The following is a 22,051-nucleotide window of genomic DNA, read 5'->3' as shown; positions in this document are numbered from 1 at the left end:
ATAATTTGCGTCAATTAGAAGAGAAATATTTCAACATTCTGATATATATCTTATCATGAATGCACAATTTAATAATTTTATAAATGTGTGATACTCAGAATTTTATAAATATTGAATTTTACAAATGTTTTGAATCTGAGTGAACCTTATCTCAAGTTATTTCTTGACAATAAAAAGACAGTAACAGATTACAAAAAAAAAAAGAAAGAATTATTTGAAAGTAATAACAATTATTATTGGAGTTTATTAATGTAATCATAAACATTTATTGTTATTGTTAATGTTATCTCTTATTTATTTTGTAAGATAAATCTCAACATCTTGTGATAATTTGTTTAGTCTTTCAAATGCAAATTGATATCGATTGCAACAAAAGCACAAATAAGATTAATAACCATCAAGCGAGTAAAGCGTAATCGTTTCATTATTTATAATAACATGGTGCGTGAAACCGCATCAGCGAATGAAAGAGCACTGGATAGTCAGCACATCCGACAGTTGTGGTTGAGAATTCGCGAGTGATACTTCACGAGTACTCATTCTACCAAAGTAAAAGGCGACTAGAAACTACAAACTTGTGTAACTACCAGCGACCAACTAGTCGATTGAAAGTATTAGATTGGAAGTGTGTCGTTCATACATCGTCGATAGATAATCTAAGGAGAGTCGTCGTATTTTTATTATGCACGCCTGCGAATTCATCTGTACAATTTGAGCATTCAATTTAATCAATTGACGGAGCGGACAACCAGTTATACGACGTGAGAGATGCTGGAAGCTAGAGATAATAATAAAAATGACGCGACAACAGTCAACAAGCTCGATGATGACTGTAGAATTCAATTATGCGAAACGGAAGAATTGATGAAATCCAAGGCAGAACGGAAGTCACAACTGCGTATCGAATTCAACGATCTCAATTATTCAGTTTATCGTAACGGTAAAGATACTTTTATTTTACATTTGTTCTCTTTTTCTCCATTTCTCTGAGAACGTGCCAGTCTCTCCTGACCGCGTATTAACTAATACTGTGATATCTGCTTGTACAATTCTTCTGGCAATTTTTATAACTTTTAAGTTTGACGTTATCTCTTTTGCTGTTATCATTCGCTTCAACCTATCATAAACGCGCATTGCGATTGCATATCGCGTTCTTATATTTTTGCGTTTCGTGATCCGCGTCTCTAATATACTCGAGTATCTATGCGCGAGTGCATTTAGAGTGGTTATCTGTTATGGAAATGTCAATGAATTCTTAATCATTTATCAAACTCGGTGAAAATTTGTTTTCTTTCTTTATCTTTATATTAGTAAGTCATACGCACATGCGATCTAAAAAGAAATCATTTTCAACGTTATTATTCCAATTTACTTTCAGAGTATCGATATTAGTTTTAGCCAGAAGTAGATAGATGTTATTTAGATTAATTAATAAGGAATATATGAATAGATTCATAATATTATAGATAAATAATATCTAATAATTGCATTATTATCTACATTATTTAAAAAAGAATCAGTCTAACTTAAAATATATATTACAAATCTAAATTTTTATAAATGGAATGATTTTTCTTTTCATCATTTTACAGAGCGGCGCAGAAATATCGGAATTTACTTTTTAGATACCTCTACAATATAAATACGCATGGAGGATGACTTATTAGTTTTTTTTGCAACATATGGATATTTATAAAACACACTTAATAAACTCTGTAAATGATTTGTTTTTAAACTATTTTAAGCGTAATTTTTTAGCAGTTTTTTTTTTATGTACGTATAACATGAAAAGTTATAATTATTAGCGGAAACTCGTTCTCCGCATGTATATACGAAGCGTATTGATTACACAGTCGCAATTATTGCAAAGCGCTAACAAACTATCAGCTTTTTTTATTTTGCATTATTTATTTTAAATAACTTTATCTTACAACTACCATTAAATTTGTAATTATAGATTGGTTATATGCAAACTTTGCTCTCTCAAGTTTGCATGCGTCACTGTAATTAAAGTATTATTGACATTATAACAATTTTTTTGAAATCATCGTATAATATTTTTAAATTTCTAGTACTCATAGAATCTTGTTTGCCTTTAGTTCTCAAATAAATCGTTTGATCAAAGAGAATTGTCAACGCCATATGTTCGGTTTTTTTCTAAAAGTCTTTTTTTTTTGACACTTGATAGCTTTATTAAAATTTACTTTTATGTCAATTTTTTTACAAATTATTTACTACATGCTCTATTATCAAAATAAAAAAAAATTGGTTACGCTGAGATCTAACTTCTTTAAATTAAAACAAATAATAGCAAACCACAATTTATTTGTGTTTTTATTTACTCGTTCGAAATTGATAAGTGACAGAGATAAGAGGTGTCAATTTTATGATATATATATTTGATTATATTATAACACGTAAAACAATTGTTACTTTTTGAACACTAGCGGATATAATATTGGAAACTAATATACGAATAAATAAAAAAAGAAAAAATATTAATAAAAAATGGCATTATTTATGATGCCGTAAAATTTTTATTTGTGAGGATAATAAAATATTTTATCTATTTATCTCTCCCATTTATATTATAACGCAGATCTCGTTCGAATACTTGCGTTTCTATCATCAACACAACGGCAACGAGTTATTAACGAAGAAATGTTTAACAATAGGAATCAAGAAAACAATCTTACGCGATGTGACCGGACACTTTGAAGCAGGGAAGATTACGGTGATAATCGGTCCTTCCGGTGCGGGAAAAACGACATTGCTGAAAATCATTTCGGGCGAACAATGGGCCAATGTTAACGGCACCATCACTGTAAACGACGTCGAACGAAATAGAGGAACATTTCGTAAACAAATATGTTACGTGCCGCAAGAATTCGCTTTGCTGCCGTTCCTTACGACGAGAGAAACCCTTTACATAGCGAGTCGCCTGAAACTCGTTAGGCAAAGCGAGCAACTGGTCGCTGGTCTGATTGTAAGTACGAGAACGGCGAAAAAAAGTAGCCGTTGAAATTATTTATAAACCATATAATTTGTGTAATAACACAATTAGAGATAAGAGTAAATAGAAAAAAAGTAAAATTATTTTTCCGTAAAATATTTATTTTTTTTTTTAATTTTTTTTTAGATATTTAATATTTTTATATTTTAATTATTGCAAGTCGATTTTTCATTATTTTTATTTTTTTCTAGATAATTTTAATAGGTTTTTTATTTACTTCTTATATTGTGTGACAAAGTAAAATGCGCATCAATATCTCATCCATGAAAAACCTTGAATTTGTTCCATTACTTCCGTCAGGTGAACGAGATCGCTGAGAGTCTCGGCTTATCGAATTGCCTAGACACCTTGGTAAACAAGTTGAGTGGCGGCGAACGAAAGAGACTCTCCATCGGCGTGGAAATGATCACCAAACCGTCTGTTTTTTTACTGGACGAGCCGACGAGTGGCCTCGATAGCGTGGCATCTAATCAAGTAGGCTGTTATAACATCATAATAATCAATTTAGAAGAACATTATTTGATTTACATGCATACGTTAAGAAAAAAATCTCTTATTTTTTTCTACATCTTTCATATGATAATATTAAAATTGGGGAGGGGGGATATTTCAACAGCTCATTAATGTGCTGCATAACATGGCGAGAGCAAATTGCACCGTGGTTTGCGCGATTCATCAGCCCAGCAGTCAGATGATCTCGCAGTTCGACGACATTATGGTACTTGACCGAGGTAGATGCATGTATTGCGGTCCAAAGAGCGAGATATTAAACACATATGAGTCCGCTGGCTTCACGTGTCCACGCTTCTACAATATAGCCGAATTCGGTAATGCCGTATTGCTTTTATCGATCAACTTCAGGAATGACTCATTAGGAGACAAAAAAAGAATTAGAGAAAGAGCGTTTATGCAAAGCATCCCAGTTTTTTGCGTTTTCTTCATCGCCTCTTATTTTTCATATAATTTTGGTATCTAGATTTCTCTTTTTGATTATATAACTTCAGAAATTTTGACATATATAAAAATTTTTTTATTGATTGTTTAAAAGATGATATAATAGCTATTACTTTCTCTTTCTCGTTATCTAATTTTTTAATAAATATTTAAACTTTTTAATGAATAGTTACTTAAATCTGTCATTGAAGCAAGCGGAAATGGCAGATTTAAGTAACTATTCATTAAAATTCATTAAAAAATTTAAGTAAATATTTATTAAAAAATTAGATAACGAAAAAGAGAAATGTATTATTAACTTCTAAAAAATTAAGGAACATGTAATGGCATGTTGTTGCAACGTTGTTGCAATGTTGTTTTTTATGATTGCAGTACTCGAGGTAATAACCGAACAAAGAGGTGGAGATTTGGAGAGTCTATACAAGATATGTCGTAGTGAATACGAAAAGTCTAAATCGCACAATAAACATCTTAAAAATGGTAAATGAATTATAAATTATAAACATAATATAAACTATAAACATAATATAAACTATAAACATAAACTATAAATTATAAACATAATATGTACATATCCTTAGATATAAATCATTATTTGAATTTTTCACTCTTTATTTTGTCAACTATTTCAATAATTCATTTATCTCGCGTTCGTATTAATGACAACACATTCTTTTGTCTTATCTTGCATCGATGTCTGCATAACAAAGATGTAAGTTTATCTCTTGTATATATAATATATGTATGCGTCAATTTCTATGGAAATTTAAATTGCAATAAAGAAATAGGAAATAAATCAGATAAATAAGAGGAGAGAAATAAAAATAAGCGTAAAATTGTATTAATATTTGACAAATTTTGCAGAAACGGATTCATCGACTACTCCTAAACAAAATTTTGAAAGTGACGTTTTACTTACATCCGCGAATAATACAAAACAAAAATTGTCAACATGGCAGCAACAAAAAATATTATTTTTAAGAGCTTTAATTTGCATCAAGCGAGACAGCGTGAGTAAGGATCTAAGAAACGTTGACAATTTTCTCGTACGAAATTAAAATTATTCTTGTTTCCTTCAACTTTTCAGACCATGACGATGTTAAGATTCGCGGCACATGTCACAGTAGCATTACTATTGGGGGCGGTCTTTTACGACTTTGGTAATGATGCGAAAAAAGTCAACAGCAACATAGCTTGCTTATTTTTCCTTCTACTATTCTTATTTTTCGCAAATTCAATGCCGGCAGTGCAGATGTGTAAGTGAGATAGCCTTTTTAATATTCTTTTTCCTAAAATTTTGTACTTTTAAGTATAATGTTATAATTTATTTTTTTCTCTTATTGGCAAATAACTAAATTAAATATTACCGACATTTTCCGAGTTAAAAATATCATTTTTATGATTGCAATACATTCCAAACTTATACGATGCTTGAAACTCTCATCGTGATAAATATTATACATAATTTTTACGCATGAGTTTCATAAATAACTAGTTATACTGTATTAAAAGAACACGGTATTTTATACCGCATGCTTGCAGTTCCCACGGAAGCGGCAGTGTTCCTGCAGGAGCATTTAAATAATTGGTATTCATTGAGAGCTTATTACAGCGTAAAGATATTAACGGATCTTCCGATGCAAGTACGTTTGCTAATATAAGTGTGCTCCGAGACATAATAATTTTCTTACTATATATATTTTTTTGATTAAAAAACAAACAAAAAAAAGACATGTTTTTTTCAATACAATTATTCTTAAAAAGAAAAACTTAAAAATATAAGAATTTTAATGCATTATCATATCAAAATAATAATTAAAATAAATATTTAAGAATTAAAAATCATGTTTTTGTATTTATCATTACATTGGAACAGAAAACAATTTATTCAAGTTAAATTTTGATTTGTTTTTGAACAGAATTCATCTAATTAAAAATAATAATTGCATAATTATATAGCCAATTGGAATCTACATTTAAAATAGTAATGTTTAGTTCAAATCTATCATCTAAAATTAAAAATTAAAATTAAAAATAATAAAAAATCAACTTGCAATAGTATATAAATATCCGAAGAAAATAAAATTTTGAGAACTAAACGAGGCTTGTTTTTGTTTCATAAAAAACCGTATTTTATGAAAAAAAAATTTGGTTTTTTTTTTATTTACATCTCTACATCTCTCGCTTTTAAAATTATTAGATAAAAAGATTTGCTTTAATTTTTAGATACTTTGCTCCTCATCGTTTCTTCTAATATCGTATTACGTGACTGGACAACCGATGGAGTCTGACAGACTCTTTCAAGCGTGGAGTATTTGCGTATTGATAACAATTCTTGGACAAACAGTTGGGATTCTGACGGGTTCAGCTTTCAACACTGAGGTGCTGCAACACAACACGACAATCTTTCGTATCTTTATAAAAATTAACAGATGATTCATTTACGATAACAATAAGTTTATCAGAATCCATCAATCAGTTCGTATCATCCGAATTACATATTATTAATTAGTATAAAAATAACGTGAGTTATCATAAACATAATCTTTTCCAGATAGGTGTTTTTTTAATACCGGCATTAAGTATACCATTGTTGTTGTTCGCTGGATTTTTCTTGAAGATAGGGGAAATGTCGGTATATCTGCAGCCTTTAGGCACCGTGAGTTTTTTCAGGTAGACAAATATATTTTTATTCGCTAAAGCAATTGCGTGCGTATTTCTATTTCGATTTTTTTCTGTCAATTGAGAAAAAAAAATACACGATTTTTTATTGCAGATACGGATTTGAGGGAATGATGCAAACGATCTACGGTTATGACCGACCGAATTTATATTGCTCAGAGATTTACTGTTACCTTAATTCGCCAAATACAATTCTCTCGACGATGGACATGCCTACAGTGTCGTTCTACGCAATTTTAATGATACTTGGCTGTTGGATAATTTGTTTACACGTCATCGTCTACGCGGTGCTTTGTTGGAAAATTTATTACGCGAAAAAGTGACGTATAAACTTAATTTCAATAAACATGTATGTACTTACATGTATGTACTTACACATTTGTCTTTGCATCTTTAAAATAATCATAGAACAAATCTGCTCTCTATCGAAAAACAAAGATAATGAAATAAGAAAGAATATTAAAGATAGTAAAGATGAATTTCGTTGCATCTAGATCTGTTAGATCTAGAACACACAGTTGATATAACAATAACAACATAATAAAATTTATTTTTCTTGTAATTAATTAGATTATATTGCAAGTCATTAATATATTGTATATTATAATAAAATAAATTAAATTTAACAATATTATATAAACCAAAATATTATAGATGAATAGTCATTAAGGGTGGCCAACTTGACAAAACTGACGAGAATATAAAACAGACAGTTTGAACAAATTTTTTTTCCCTCTCTCTCTTATTGTTAGATTATTTTTTTTTGCATAAATATGCATAAAATAAAATAATAAATAGCATAAAAATATATATATATATATATATATATATATATATATATATATACTAATAATGAAACGGTAATAATTGTAATAATAATATGTAAAGTATACATAATAAGCTTAAAAACTCTTGAGCGGCAATTCACACAATATTTTTAAAAGATTAAACTGAATAAACAATTAGTACATCTTACTAATTCAAGGATCAATATTTCCTCAAATATCAGGAATAATTCGAAAATGACATTTTGATAATACAGTACTTGACAAATATTATATCAAAATTTTTGAAAAATATAATAATATTATATGAATTACTTAATAAACAAACGCGCATCATTTGCATATCGCATTCTTATCACATATAACGCGGTTCAGCTCTATTTGACATAATTGCTTATCAAAATCTCGAGCGAGCTAAAAGATGTCAGGGCTATAACAGAAGCAATTGAAGTTTAAAATATATCTTACTAATTCACCATATATCATACCACGCACAGTTTTCTAATGCTGCATTTATATAATATCACATTCGAGCAAAAAAATTAAATACAACATCGCACTGTTCACTAACGGCATCGTTGCATACGTATGTTATCATCATTATTCTCAATATCTTTCGGTGTCTTGATACGCATGCATGGATATATTTATATGTGTTTATACGTATTTATATATATACGTATATATACACAAGCCTACACAGTCTCACTCGTTTTCATTCATTCGCGACTATCAAGAGATTACACTCTCATGAATTTTATATGTATATGTATATATAAAAAAATTATATATCAAGTGTTTATGGCACTTTTTTCGTTGTATAAATATCAGTTCGGGGATAAGTTTCGATAATAATAAAAATATGCATCAATCTGACAGACAAAATGAATGACGATCAATTGCTCAATCAAACGAAAAAGAAAAAGAATATTTGGATTTGGCAAGGATACGATTTCTATTTCCATTTCAGATATAAATCCGAAGATTAAACACGTACGATTCGCAACCACCTGTAATCTTAATGAGAAAAAAAAATAGTTTTATTTTCTTGCGAAGATCCATCCGCACATCGGCTTTATCGGTATGAAACAATCTTCCATCGTAGAAGCAAATACGCGCCGCATCGCGTGATGATTAATATCGTGCTCAGCGCGATAATGTCGTTCCAGAATTGGTCCCCCCTCATAGCGATGTCGGAGAGAAATTTGGAGGGATATCTATAGTGGCAGTACAGCTCGCCCTTCTCTTTGCAATCTAGAATCGGTCTGTCAAAACCATAAATGGCTCCAACGAATCTGTGAAAGGAAATAGTCGTTCTCGTTAAGCGCATAAACGTTATATTTTTAATTTATACAATTCTTCAAATCGTAATTGTATTAAATTGCATATAATTCTGTGCTATAAATATTATAAATAAATTATAAAAAATAAAATAATAAAAGATATTATGTGGCTATAAAAATAATTTTTATATATATGTATAAAGTTGTTATTAAACAATAAATAAAGAATTTATGAAACATAAAAAATAATTCTTACCCTTCTAGACCATATCTTAAATAACTGATGTAGGTTCCCCACTTTAGATAGTTTGGTAGATCGCGTAATGACACGCCAAATCCGGCGAACATCATCAACGGCACTGCCACTGTCGGTCCCATAAATGTCCCATTCTAAAAGTCAAGAGATGTTTTCATCAAATTCTATTTAGAGAATTAAATGCAATTTTTATATCACTCAAGTATCTTATCTCAATGAATTATTAACAATTGTAAGTAATAAAAAAAAAGATGACGTCATAGAGCTGATGACGTTTGAAGAGATGGTTCGTAAAAAATTATTATTATAAATTATTCACTCACCACTACATTAAACGCAGCGCCTATCATGAGACCAGTACCTTGGCCTATAAACACTATTAGCATGCTAATGGCCAAAAACATAAAAAATCGAATAAACTCTAACGGCTGCGCTGACATGAGATATACAATTATTGAGAAAATGATGCAGCATATTATTGAAATTGGCACGTCGATTAACGTTATAGCAGTGTAGAATGCCTTCATGCTGTACCATCTGTATCAAAATGATAAATATAAGTCGTACTTTTACCTGTTTACGACTGCGACTATACACAGCGTTAAAATCGATATATAATCTATCGTATTATGGATATTTACCTGTTAAAATTTTCCTTTACCAAGATAGACATCTGCATGGGAACTGCAAGTCAGAAACAATATTTTTTTTATGTCATGCATTTGCGTAAAAATTTCTTACGGAAAGGATTATTCCCCCAAGTTTGTCTCCACATTTTTATGATTTGTACAAATACTTACACGTCACTATAGTGAGCATCATTGTCGTCATCATGTGATGGATTAGAATTGAGAAAAGGAGATTATAGTTGTCCAAAACGCGCGAACCATCGGCGCCGGATCGCAGGAAGACCGAGCCTAGCATTAAACCGACGAGTACGTTGACGCCGATGCGTAAATGTGTCAGTGTCTGCGAAATATATACAAATATATTCTTGTATCCTCGATCCCCCGAAGAATATATCTTGCTATATTTTATTTTAAGCGATAAAGATCACAAAAATATTATAATAATACGCTAATTAAATCACTTAATATATAACGTCCGTACTGTATCTCGTTTACACATGATGTATCCTCTTCTTAGCAAGATTTTGATTTGATGTGCGAGACTAGTTGCGTGCAGACCGCTCTTATCTTCGAATTTATTTATCAGAGGACGCGCCGCTGAAAGAACGATATCATATATTATGTACATAAATGCTCTAGGAATCAAATTAATGAAGATAGTCTGTATTAATTAATATAGAAATTTTATTCATTGCATGGGTAATCATTAATTTATCTTTCAATCCACTTACCTCTCAAACTTTTCGCGTCCATCAGATCTGCCGAATTTTCAAACCACTGCCAATTGCTTCCATTTTGCGATCCATTTCTCAATGTGTCAATTTTATCTTCGCCGTAATCTCCGCAAGCGAGTTCAATTACTGCACAAATACACATATTTTGTAATATTATTCTAAATATTACTCTAGATTCTACAAAATATTATATATATATATATAAAATAATTTTTTTAGAGAATTGCTAAATTATTATACGTACTATAATCGGCGGGATTGTGATACATAGGGCATGTTAATTTTATGCTTTCTAAATAAGGCAGCAATTTGTTCGTCGTTCCTTGATACATACATTCCCCCTTTGCTAAGACATACACCTGCATAGATTTGGATTATTTTTTATTAATAACTATAAATACATGATTTTCTAAACATGAAAATTGTACATGAATATTAAATAAGTTGTAATATCACATTATTAATTATATATCTTGTATGTCTCCTTGTAATAGTAAATTTTGCAATACATTTTATGTGACACTCACTTGATCGAACAGTTGAAACATGGACGCACTAGGTTGATGGATAGTGCAGATTATTGTCCTCCCTTGTCGTGCCAGTACTTTCAGTAAGTTTACGACTTGCATGCAAGACGAGCTGTCTAAACCTCTGAAATGAATAAAAACGATGATAAACATAAAAAAAATATTTATAGTAAGTTGTAAATAAGGTGTGTCGAATTGCAAACGTAATCTCACGAGAAGCTACTATAAAATTAACGAAAAAGATAATATTTATAATCTGATATTTTCAACATTTTTTGAGCAAATGTGTTTTTTAATTGAGTTTATATGTTTATTTACATTTTCCCATCACAAGATAAGAGAGAGAGAGAGAGAGAAATTATCTGAAATAAAATCCAATTTTCACATAACTTGCAATTATTTTAAATAAAAAAAATCTGTTTTTTCATTATATTTTTCATATAATATTATTTTTTCATATTTTTTTTTGTTAATATAATAAAAATTAAAATTGTCCAAAAAATGTCGTGTTTTTTAATATCAATTTAATCGCAAAAGTCTTATTAATTCATTAAACTTACTTTCAATAAAGAATAAATTAAAAATATAAAAATTTTATTTTTTTTTATTATAATAATAATTAAAGTGCATTTTCAAAAATTACAAACTGTGTGTGTTTTTGTGTGTTTATCTATAACAAAGACAATTCATTCAACTTTAATTTGTTTTTGAAAGAATTTACATAATTAAGGAAAAAATATCGCGAGAAATAAAATATAATAAAATAAATAATTAAAGGAGCTCTTTAATATGAAAATGACAAATTAAAACTGAGATAATATCAGTTAATTCATATTTGATTGATATTTTGCAGAATATATAAAGATTAAAAGAGATATAAGAAAAAAACATTACGTAAACACGCTTGGGAATAAAATTAGCGAATACATGGAAATAATATAATTATTAAATATTGTTGATATGAATAACATATTATTAATGTTATTAAAATGTTAGATTAGATATTCGTTATACATGAAATCGGCATTTTAAGAGACGATCATTTAATATTTTCAAACAGAGTACAATGAATAAAAAAAGTGAAACTTAAAGTGAAAAGACCAATACTATATGTCGCACTTACGTTGTCGGCTCGTCAAGAAACATAACCGTGGGATTGTTAACCAACTCTAATGCAATGGACAATCGTTTTTTTTGTCCGCCACTTAATCTACCGGACCTCGTATGCATATGTTCGTATAAACCAAGTGTCGTGAGAATTTCTTCGATCTGAAACATGCGTATATAATTGATTAATCTATATAATAAAGTGCAAGTACCGCTCTCGATAGAGATAAAGAGAAAGGGGATGGGAGAAAGAGAAAGAAAGAGAAAAAAAGAAAAATAGATAAATGATCATCCTTTGCCCATTTTTGTGCGAAGATTTTTATTACATTAACAATAAACAAGATTTTTATTATAATAATTATATTAAATAAAAATATTACAAAGTAAAATTTAATGCAATTTTAATTTCTTTTTTATTATTTAAATTATTCAACAGATGAAGACAAACAAATATAATATTTATTCAAGTTTGGTGCTATTTTCTAAATAATTAAATAATTATACAAAATACTTGTACATTTTAAATCTGAATTATTTATATAATATTAATCTAGAGAATTTTTATTATCTTTAATCATAGTATATTTTTCGTAATATGGCAAATGAATTCAATATTGATTTGAAATAAAGCATCTCGATGATTCTGTGCGATGATTGACAAATTTTTACTTACGATAATTTCTTTCTCGTGTCGTGACGTGCTTGTCGGAAGCTTTAAATCAGCGGCGACTCTCATGTTTTCGATCACGGTGAGTAACGGTTCCAATCGATCGTCTTGCGTGATGTACGCACTGCATCTGAGGATGCAAAAGAAGCGTTGAAAAAGGAAAAAGAGCGCGAAGCGATTGCAAGACGAGTAAAAATTAATATTGATTATGAAAAATATATTTTGTTAACGTTAAAAGATATTGCTGATTTGGAAAAGAGAGATAATAAATTTAAGAGATCACTAAACTCAATGATATATCTCTATTAATTATTTATATTAATAATTAAAAATATGAATAAATTTGAAATAAATAATAAAATATTGCTATCCGCTTACTTTCGAAAGGAATTTAGATGCCGGTTGCGACCATTGATTAGTACATTGCCTTGGACGCCAGTTATGCGAAATCCGGACAGGATGTCGAGTAACGTAGATTTCCCGGCACCAGATGGTCCCATCAAAGCTATCAACTGTTTGCTTGGAAGCCTTCCATTAATCCCATGTAAAATCTCTTTCGTGCCTAAAATTTTAAGAATTTAAGGAATTTATTTTCTCGTGATTGAAAATAATATATATAATTTATATAACTTCATAATTCTTTATTTAACATTTATCTTTATTTGATTACAATCAGTTGAATTTATTATTATACTATATAAAATATTTTTTTTTTTTTTTTTATAAAATACACATCAAAATTGGCGCAAAAAAAAGCATCTTTATCCGAAGAGGTAAGAGAGAAGTACCTTTCCTAAAGCCGAGTCTCACAGTATAAGTGATGTTCTCGAAGATGATGTCGATCGGTTCTTTATCATCTTTACGTTTAATCTGAAATGGTGTATCGACGTCCTCTCGTTTTGTTTTGGACGTTGATTTAAGATCGATCGTGCAAGTCGGCTCGCTCGCTCTGATTTCTTGCCGGTTACTCGCTTCGTGTATCAATACCTCCATCGTTATGTGTGCTTTATAAGCGTATACTCGTTGGATGATAGGAGGCGTTTATACTCGAACAGTCATCTATCGTTTCAACGGACAACCTAGAATAAAAAAAACCAGCAAAATAAGTAGCAGAATTCTTAAAAATAGATAAGCAATTATTTTTTTGTTACAACATATTTAGCTTATCTATGCAAGATTTGCATAGATTATCTTCATTTTCAAAGCCAATTAAAAATCAAGGTCTAATGTGGTCGAGATTTTATGATTTTATTCTAGCCAGAAGACCTTGAGCTGACAAGTTGGTTTTTTTATGTGATTTAAGATTTTTATTTACGTAATTTTGCTCTACGTGCTACGTTATTTTTTCTTAAAATTACAAACCACTATATCGATACGTTACTCTAAACATGAATAATGTTATATGTTCTATGATTTGAAGACAAAATGGAATATTTTACGCTTGTCAAAGCTGTAGAATTATAATCTATAGTTTTACGATATTGTTTCTATCGATTAAATTAACATATTTTAGAGAATCGATACTTATTACAATAACACTCAATGATAATAGAATTATTAATTAGTAGGTAGAAGTTATTTACGAGTCATTTAGGGGACAAAGTCGCATTATAAATCTTGATATCAACAACAGAGAAACATGAGAGAGAGAGAGAAAGAGAAAGAGATTTGTGTGTGTATTTATTCAAGGATATAATATTAAATAAAAATTTATTAAGCAAGTGTCTTTCTTCTTTTTTCACTTTACATAACGATATTGATAATGTTACTATAAAATATGATCAATTACTTTTTATTTACTTACATTATTCGTGCAGATTAAAGAATAAATACAACGCGCAAGTTTGTCAGAAAGAAAATTCGCCAAAACATTAATTCGCTATGTAATTTACATATGTACATGCGTTCGTTTCTTGTTTATCAATGTATATCATTTCTCATGCGCGCAATCAAAGGTAATTTTGTATTTGTCAGATAAATCTTTGATCGAATGTTTCATGATTACTCATTAACAATGGAATGAGAGTTTTTCTAAGACATGACATTAAATATATACGCAAAAAGTATATGTGCTAATTGCTTATAATAGATAATTTATTTTGGTAATAAAATCTAAAACGATATGATATTTAAAAGTGTTTTGTAAAAGACTTTTTTAAAAGACTTAGAGATATTTTTTTTCAATATTTTTACACGTGTAGATATAATTTATTAAGATTTTGAAATATAAATTTTAAATTCTCGTTTTTAATTTCTTTGTGTGCTGCTGTATAATATAAAATTTTATCACGCACTTAAGAAAGATATGGCAGTCTAATTAAACCCAAATCACACGAAAATGTGTGTGTGTGAATTTATTCCATAATTATTTACATTTACATATACAACAACAGTCATAATATATTAAGTAAACAATCACATTTAATTTCAAATAACATGATAAAATCAGTGGAAGAAATGCGAATACTTAATTTACAAAACAAAGATATACTACAAAAATTAATATTTAATATTAACACAGAAAAAAAAAACAAACGAAGTATTGTGATTATGCAAAGCGTAGATTTAAGAAAAATGTCAATTTTGCGTCAACAAGATTGTATCATTCTAATTACACTTGAAAAGTACTAAGTCCAGTAACATTTGATGATTTCATCGATAAGAGAAACATCAATTTTATCTAATCGTAAACAGATATAAACATACCGAGCTAATATTGTCGATTTTTATTTAATTATTTTTTTTCAATTTTCGCGGACAAGCCTTGCACTATTTCGATAGAAAAATCAACAATAGAGTGATTGTTAATTCAATGAATAATCCGCGATAAAAAGAGGAAATGAGAAAAGATAATCGATGAGTACGTAGTTTGAGTTTTAGAATTGCGTCAAAGATATATTATCGTAAACGCGCATGAACCGAAAAAAAAAACTGTCACCAATGCGAAGAATGGATTTTTATAATAATCCTCTCTCTTATACGCAAACGGCGATAAGCAAAATACGGAGCAAAATATTTAGCGTGCTATACGAGGCTATTTCGTAGACTTTGACGTCATGCGGATAAAAGAAACATACGGATCGCCGCTCAATTATTGTTAGTAAATAGTTCTTGATGCTCCACATTTGCGATTAATCATAAGAAATCATTTATTATACTTTTTTTATAGCGTTGTTTATTAACGTCTTCATCATAGGTTTGAAGAAATCCGTTCAATCGAAATACTCTTTCAATCATTCCTGTCTTTTTCATACTTTAATTTTTACAGGTGTCTTTAATTTTTACAAGTTTCTCTCGAATCTTGCAAATATGCAAATATAATTATAATATGTCAGAATAATTAAGATCAAAAAAGTATTACGTTACATTAGATACGCCTAACTGTTCGATCGCGGCATAATTCTTACTTAATCAGAAATATATTTAATATTCAACTAACGTCAAACATGAAATGTTGAAATAAAAAAATTCTAATCAAATTGATATGAATTTTTGATGTTTCTTTGACTATTATTTCGACATAATTTCAACATTGAATCAATCAATTAATTCTTATATTCAAATGCTTTGCAAATTAAATGTCATCTTAGATCTTGTTTAGATTTTTCTTAGATTGTTCGCGAATTTAGATAGAAAGTTCACAAAATTAAAGATAAAAATCTACTGATTTTATTAAATAGAAAAAAATAATTATATATAATATATATATATATATATATATATATATATATATATATATTTATATTTTATATGTTATATACAGGTGAAGGTGAAAGTAAGGTAGGATACTTGTAAAGAGAGCTAGTATGGATAGAGTGTACATTTGGCTGATGTAAATGTGTACTTGTCCGTCAACTTTTACAATGATTGAGAAAGTCTACGTCTATGTTTATTCGCGTTGTGCCACATCATCTATCAGACGGAAAAGATGTACGATCTCAAACACTTTTCTCAAGTCATATTGTTGCCAGTAAAGTAAAGTGTCCGAGAGGAGAAGTAGCTTTCTATATTCAAATTTTTTATGACATTTTTTATGACAATTTTTGATGACATTTGAAACGCGATAGGATACGATTGCCTCACTGTTTCCAAATTCGATAAAACAAATCTTCAAAAACGTACATATTCGCGACGCAGATCGTGTCGGCAATAATAATGAGAATTCTTGAGACAATATATATGTATATATTGCTGTTCACTTCTTTTCGTTCATTTAAAACAAGGCATTATATATCAAATTAAATCGATGACGCACATACGGAAAAATTATATATGCAATTATATATAATTATGCAGGTGTGTCTCGCATAAATTAGTTTCCTCATATTTTATCCATTAATATTTTCGCAGTCTTATTATTATTAATTTTTTAAACGGTTATATACATGATAATGGCCGTTTATAATATATGTTTCATAATTAAAGTAATTAAACAGTTCGAAATTTTTCCGAGTTCTTTTAATATGACCTAGAAAAGCTTTTTGTGTGAAAATTTTGTTTGTCATAAATAATATATCGACACCGATTAATGATTATATAACTAAATGCAAATAATTATAAGTATCGATGAAAATTTTTCACACATATTCTTCGAACTGACTTTTTAATATTTCTCAGGATATCTATACATATGTGTACATTGAGAAAGAGAGAGAGAGAGAGAGAGAGAGAGAGAGAGAGAGAGAGAGAGTTTTAATGTATACAATTCTTTCATAAATAATTAATCTTAACGCGCAATGCCATGTACGTTATATTTTGTTTCAGACATTTCATTGTCAGAGATTTTGCAAAAAACAATTCTCCTTTGATATGCATCTTAATTTATTATACTTATAAGAATGCAGGGATTCGCGATGGCACACATGGATTTTCACACACTTCAGCATAAATTAACCAGATTAAAAATATTCTTGCAATTGCATTTAGAAAAAAAGGATATGCACAAAGACGCATAAACAAACTTGTTGATTAGAAAACATTATGCAAAGAATCAAGCCAAACTGAATGTTTTTGATTGCGCTCTTTTATAAATCTTGTTTTCTACTACCTTGACATGTAAATACTACGCTCGATGAATGCAATATTCGAAGACGCTGGGTTACACTTCGCGTCAAGGAGAGAATGAAACTATTCGATGTAACGACAATTGTCGATTATAATATGCTTAGTCGGACGCGTTCGTCAGTGCAGTCACGGAACAAAGAAAGATATGCCTGGGTACAAATCAACGACACGCTGATCGAGTAGAAAACATTGCTTATCATTGACGCGCGTGCTTTGCGCCCCCTGATAAAGGATATAGAAGTCCATACATGTCGTTATCGGGGCAATTCGAAATTTTCTCGAGAAAGCTTCTATTCAAAAACTGCCGAGAGAGAAATACAAATCGAAGAAAACGTCTATTAAAAATTTATTTAGACGCTTAATTTAATAAAAGATTTTTCGATTGGTATTATTTATTGGGTGACTCTCGTGTCTTCTTTAGCTGTCATATTGACAGATAAGCGGATGATTAATAGTGTATGCAGAATGAATAGTTGCGTACAAAGTTCACGAAAAAGAGAGAGAGAGAGAGAGAGAGAGAGAGAGAGAGAAAGAGAGAGGGAGGGAGAAAAAGATCCGGACCGCGCGAGGCTGGACATCTCTCGGGAAAATCACGTTTCACATTTGCTTTTCACACACGGTGCTTCATCACACACATTCGCTTTTTATTGTTAGATGAGTTGAATGACTTGTGTAATTTATTGATAATATTTATTTATTCTCTGATTAATTCATGTTATGCGTGTTATTAATTTATAAAATATATCTTCTGCAATTTCAGCAAAAGAGCGACTAATAAGGAGTTAAGCAATCTAATGAGATTTCAAGACACGAGGATATATATTTAAAAAAATAAAAAAGTAGACTTTGATTTTGACGCACGTAAATATTCATTAGACAATCTTTGTTCAGCAATTTTTTTTAAGAGAATGAATAGTATTACACATTGATTCTTTTAATAAAAAATTATTGCCTCACATACATACGACATTATTTTATAAGATATATTTCTTATAAAATAATGAGATTATATTTATAGTGATAACATTAAGAATTTTAAACTGTGTGTAATTTTAGCTGTGAATACAACAAATTACACTTATCATAACACAGTTGCATTTATTGATAACATAGTTACTTTTATTGATAACATAGTTCAACAAAAAATACACACGAGAAAGAATTTTCCGTGGATTTTTTACGCTGAATACGATTTTAGTTCTCAAATTACTTTAGCATATCACAATTTTGAGAAATTTGCAGTTAAAGTTCCAAAAATGAACTAATTTAATATAACTTATCGTATTGTGACCAGCAGTTTGTAATGTATTGAAGAAGTTTTCTTGCAGTCAAAGTACATAATATATTATTGGGATTTTGTCTTTAAAAAAAAATTGATTGTACAATATATTAGTTATATAATATAATAATAAGATATTAAAAAGATATTTATTAAATAAAGTCTATTATGGAAAATGTGATTAATTATATCATCAAGGATCCATCAAGTAATTTTTATATATTTATTTAAATTTGAAAATTTTTCTTTTAATCGCTGAATACGAGTCTCACATCAAAATGCAAATTTAACAAAAATAAAATTGATATAACGGACATTAAAATAAAAAATTGTAAATTTTTGTCAAAATTTTGTCAAAAAACATATATATTTGCAATAATTTATATATTTATAATTTTATTATATTTATAATTTTTTAAGCACGTAGAAGAAAATAGTAAGATTTGTTTTAAAAATATATTTAAAACAGTCTCCGAAAAAATTATACAGTTTACGATAATATTGTTTACGATAATATTTCTTCTAAATTTAGAAAAAAAACTAGATAACGAATATTATACAAACCGATAAAATATTAATCAATCAAAGTTCTGTCTCTATTACAACGGCATCTTATACATGTGAATTACGTCAACTGGAGATTTTCTGTCCTTGTGGGACACATATAAAATCAAACATTAAATTTACTTGTCATCTCTTTTTCACGCGCAATGCAATTATTTGGACGCCATTAATTTTAATCGCCTCTAACTTTTTTTTTTTCAAACTATTGTATTTTGATATTTTTAGAACATTTAGAATTTTTTTTTAATCAACCTCCATGCAATTAAAAATAATAATTAACATAAAACATGCGCGTTCTTAGATATATTTTTGACGGCTTGTTTTTTTACAGAAAAAAAAATTTCCATCAAATGATCAAAAATCAGCTAATTCCTTCTATATGCAAAAACTCCACCAAAGGGACAATGACTTTTCGATTGCGATAAATCGAGTTATAATAAACGAGAGATAAATTCCTTGCATTAACACCAAACGTAAACAATAAAATGTCTGTCTGATTGACTGTGAAATTATTTAGCGTGACACAAGCAGAAAATAGAAGGCTGTTGAATGAACGCGAGTAGAAGAGAATTATCGCTTTGAATTAGCGAAAAATTAAATTTTTACAGCAGACACGCTTTCGACGAATTTGGCAACTGTAGGGGATAGAGATGCCAATATCTTCATCGCTTTTGTTTTTGATTATGCGACCTTTGAGATATAATATTTGATGGATTTGATAGACAGAACGTGATATCTTCGAATATCTTAATAAATAATTGTTGTGTTTCTTTTTCTTTTTTGCAATCTTGTATGATTAAAGTGTTGCAATTTTTAAATATTTTACGTATTCTTACACGCGCGTAAAATGTGGATTATAGTGGATAATATTTTGACGGAAATTCATTAGTCAATCAATCCTCGCTATCAAGCAACCTTCCCAAAAAAACTTGAACTTTTTGGATCACGTGAATGAGGATGAAATGATGAAATCTAATTTTTCAGCGAAATATCCGAATAAATTTAGAAGTCTGAAGATAAAGTGAATACACATGACATTTTCACAATTTTTGCGAACTTTTCATATATCTTGAATCCAAAGCAAAACAAAATTACTCACGTGTTCATCGGAAGTGTGATAAGACACTTGACTTGTAACTTTTGACATTTGGTAATCGTACTTCCAGTTTCTAAATACACAGATAATGCTGAAGAATCATTATATGCTTGATGCATCGAATGCGCACGAAATTTACGATCATGTTAAAAGAGTGAACGGAATGTGAAAGTACATACGTGTACATATAAATGTTATTGCTTCTATATACAATTTATATATATATATATATATATATATATATATATATATATTTTACAAATTTTATATATATATATATATATATATATATACATATATATATGTATATATAGTGTTATAGTAATTTTATATAACAGCAATAATATTGCGGAGTAAAATTGTGAAATGCGCTCGTTAAAAGTAACGATGATATGTACTTACGGTACATATAAACCGTACACCACACTCTTCGGGATTCTCTCTCTAACAATAAGACGCAGACACCAGGACGCGGACTGTCGACGACCGAGGGTAAAGTACCGTCTCGAAGACACCGTTTCCCGCTTTTCTTCCTCTGTCTATCTCACTCGAATCCCCCACCTCGGAATACGGTACTTCAATCTCTCTCCTCTCCTGCGATCGCTTATGTTCCGAAACGTAATTGAAATATTTGCAATTTGAGAACCGTGGCTTAAGATACTTTTAACTTTTTATTTTCTGTTCAAAAAAATAATATTATCGATGCAAAGGATATTAATTTTCTATTTATTAAACAAAAAACTAATTTTTAATTTATTAAAATATTTAAAATAAAAAATAAAAAATATTTTTTATTTTGTCTTAAAAAATATATATATATTATTGATGCAAAATTTCTCTAATAAATTTTAGCAAAATTTTATTCTACTGAAAGATATAAGAGAACCGTTAATAATAGATAACATAATATGTGCTGATAAAACAAATTGTCGAAGACTTCCTTCAGTTTACTTTCCTTCAAGCACGTACATCGATGAAACATCTAAATAATAAGTCAAATTTTAATACGACAATAAATCTTATCTATGCGTGACAATCGTAATCGTTGGATTAATTTATAATTATTTGGCTCGTTATTTAATAAATAGTTTATAGAAATAAACAGAAATATCCACGTAAGCTGCTATAGTATACTTAATATAATTAAAATGATCATTCTATTTAGTCTAATAATGTAAGAATTCGAAAAGTTTGATTAAAATATATCAATTAAACTATATAAAAAAGACGCATTTTCGATGACACAATTTTCCAAATATCTCTCTCTCTCTCTCTTTACACTCACATACACCATCATATATATAATTAACATTATTTTTCAAGCTTATCTTGTCATTTTAAAATTATTAAAGTTGTTTGAAATGTTTCGCCTTCACCTGTCGGTTATCGATCCGATAATTTTTTATATGTC

General features: G+C 29.1%; 2 protein-coding genes across 5 annotated transcripts; one reads left to right on the top strand and one right to left on the bottom strand.

Annotated features, from left to right (window-relative positions):
• The first annotated feature begins 467 nt into the window (after window positions 1–467).
• On the top strand, window positions 468–7,067 carry LOC126855174 (ATP-binding cassette sub-family G member 4-like). Of its 2 annotated transcripts, XM_050602588.1 has the most exons (11): window positions 471–940; window positions 2,676–2,986; window positions 3,314–3,487; window positions 3,630–3,840; window positions 4,340–4,447; window positions 4,832–4,977; window positions 5,055–5,223; window positions 5,510–5,610; window positions 6,194–6,349; window positions 6,522–6,640; window positions 6,744–7,067. In XM_050602588.1, the coding sequence occupies exons 1-11, from the start codon at window positions 769–771 to the stop codon at window positions 6,970–6,972; spliced, it is 1,896 nt and encodes a 631-aa protein (XP_050458545.1). In that variant the 5' UTR covers window positions 471–768; the 3' UTR covers window positions 6,973–7,067. The 2 variants fall into 2 exon arrangements, with proteins under 2 accessions (XP_050458546.1, XP_050458545.1); XM_050602589.1 differs by lacking the exon at window positions 6,744–7,067 and having other exon boundaries at window positions 468–940; window positions 6,194–6,445; window positions 6,522–6,639.
• A 106-nt stretch (window positions 7,068–7,173) lies between these two features.
• LOC126855172 (ATP-binding cassette sub-family G member 4) lies at window positions 7,174–21,199 on the bottom strand. 3 transcript variants are annotated; one of them, XM_050602586.1, is made up of 15 exons: window positions 21,043–21,147; window positions 20,644–20,713; window positions 13,426–13,716; window positions 13,016–13,199; window positions 12,644–12,767; window positions 11,987–12,132; window positions 10,864–10,987; window positions 10,581–10,695; window positions 10,334–10,462; window positions 10,084–10,199; window positions 9,774–9,942; window positions 9,615–9,657; window positions 9,297–9,510; window positions 8,974–9,107; window positions 7,174–8,729 (listed from the first exon to the last, which is right to left on the bottom strand). In XM_050602586.1, exons 3-15 carry the CDS (start codon window positions 13,628–13,630, stop codon window positions 8,510–8,512), a joined length of 1,923 nt encoding a protein of 640 aa, XP_050458543.1. In that variant the 5' UTR covers window positions 13,631–13,716; window positions 20,644–20,713; window positions 21,043–21,147; the 3' UTR covers window positions 7,174–8,509. The 3 variants fall into 3 exon arrangements, with proteins under 3 accessions (XP_050458543.1, XP_050458542.1, XP_050458544.1); XM_050602585.1 differs by lacking the exon at window positions 20,644–20,713 and having other exon boundaries at window positions 21,043–21,199; XM_050602587.1 differs by lacking the exons at window positions 20,644–20,713; window positions 21,043–21,147 and adding an exon at window positions 17,685–17,837.
• Between the last annotated feature and the right edge of the window lie 852 nt (window positions 21,200–22,051).

This window comes from Cataglyphis hispanica, chromosome 15 (assembly GCF_021464435.1).
Source record: "Cataglyphis hispanica isolate Lineage 1 chromosome 15, ULB_Chis1_1.0, whole genome shotgun sequence".
Taxonomy (NCBI): Eukaryota; Metazoa; Arthropoda; class Insecta; order Hymenoptera; family Formicidae; genus Cataglyphis; species Cataglyphis hispanica.
This window is presented reverse-complemented; position numbering and strand designations above follow the sequence as displayed.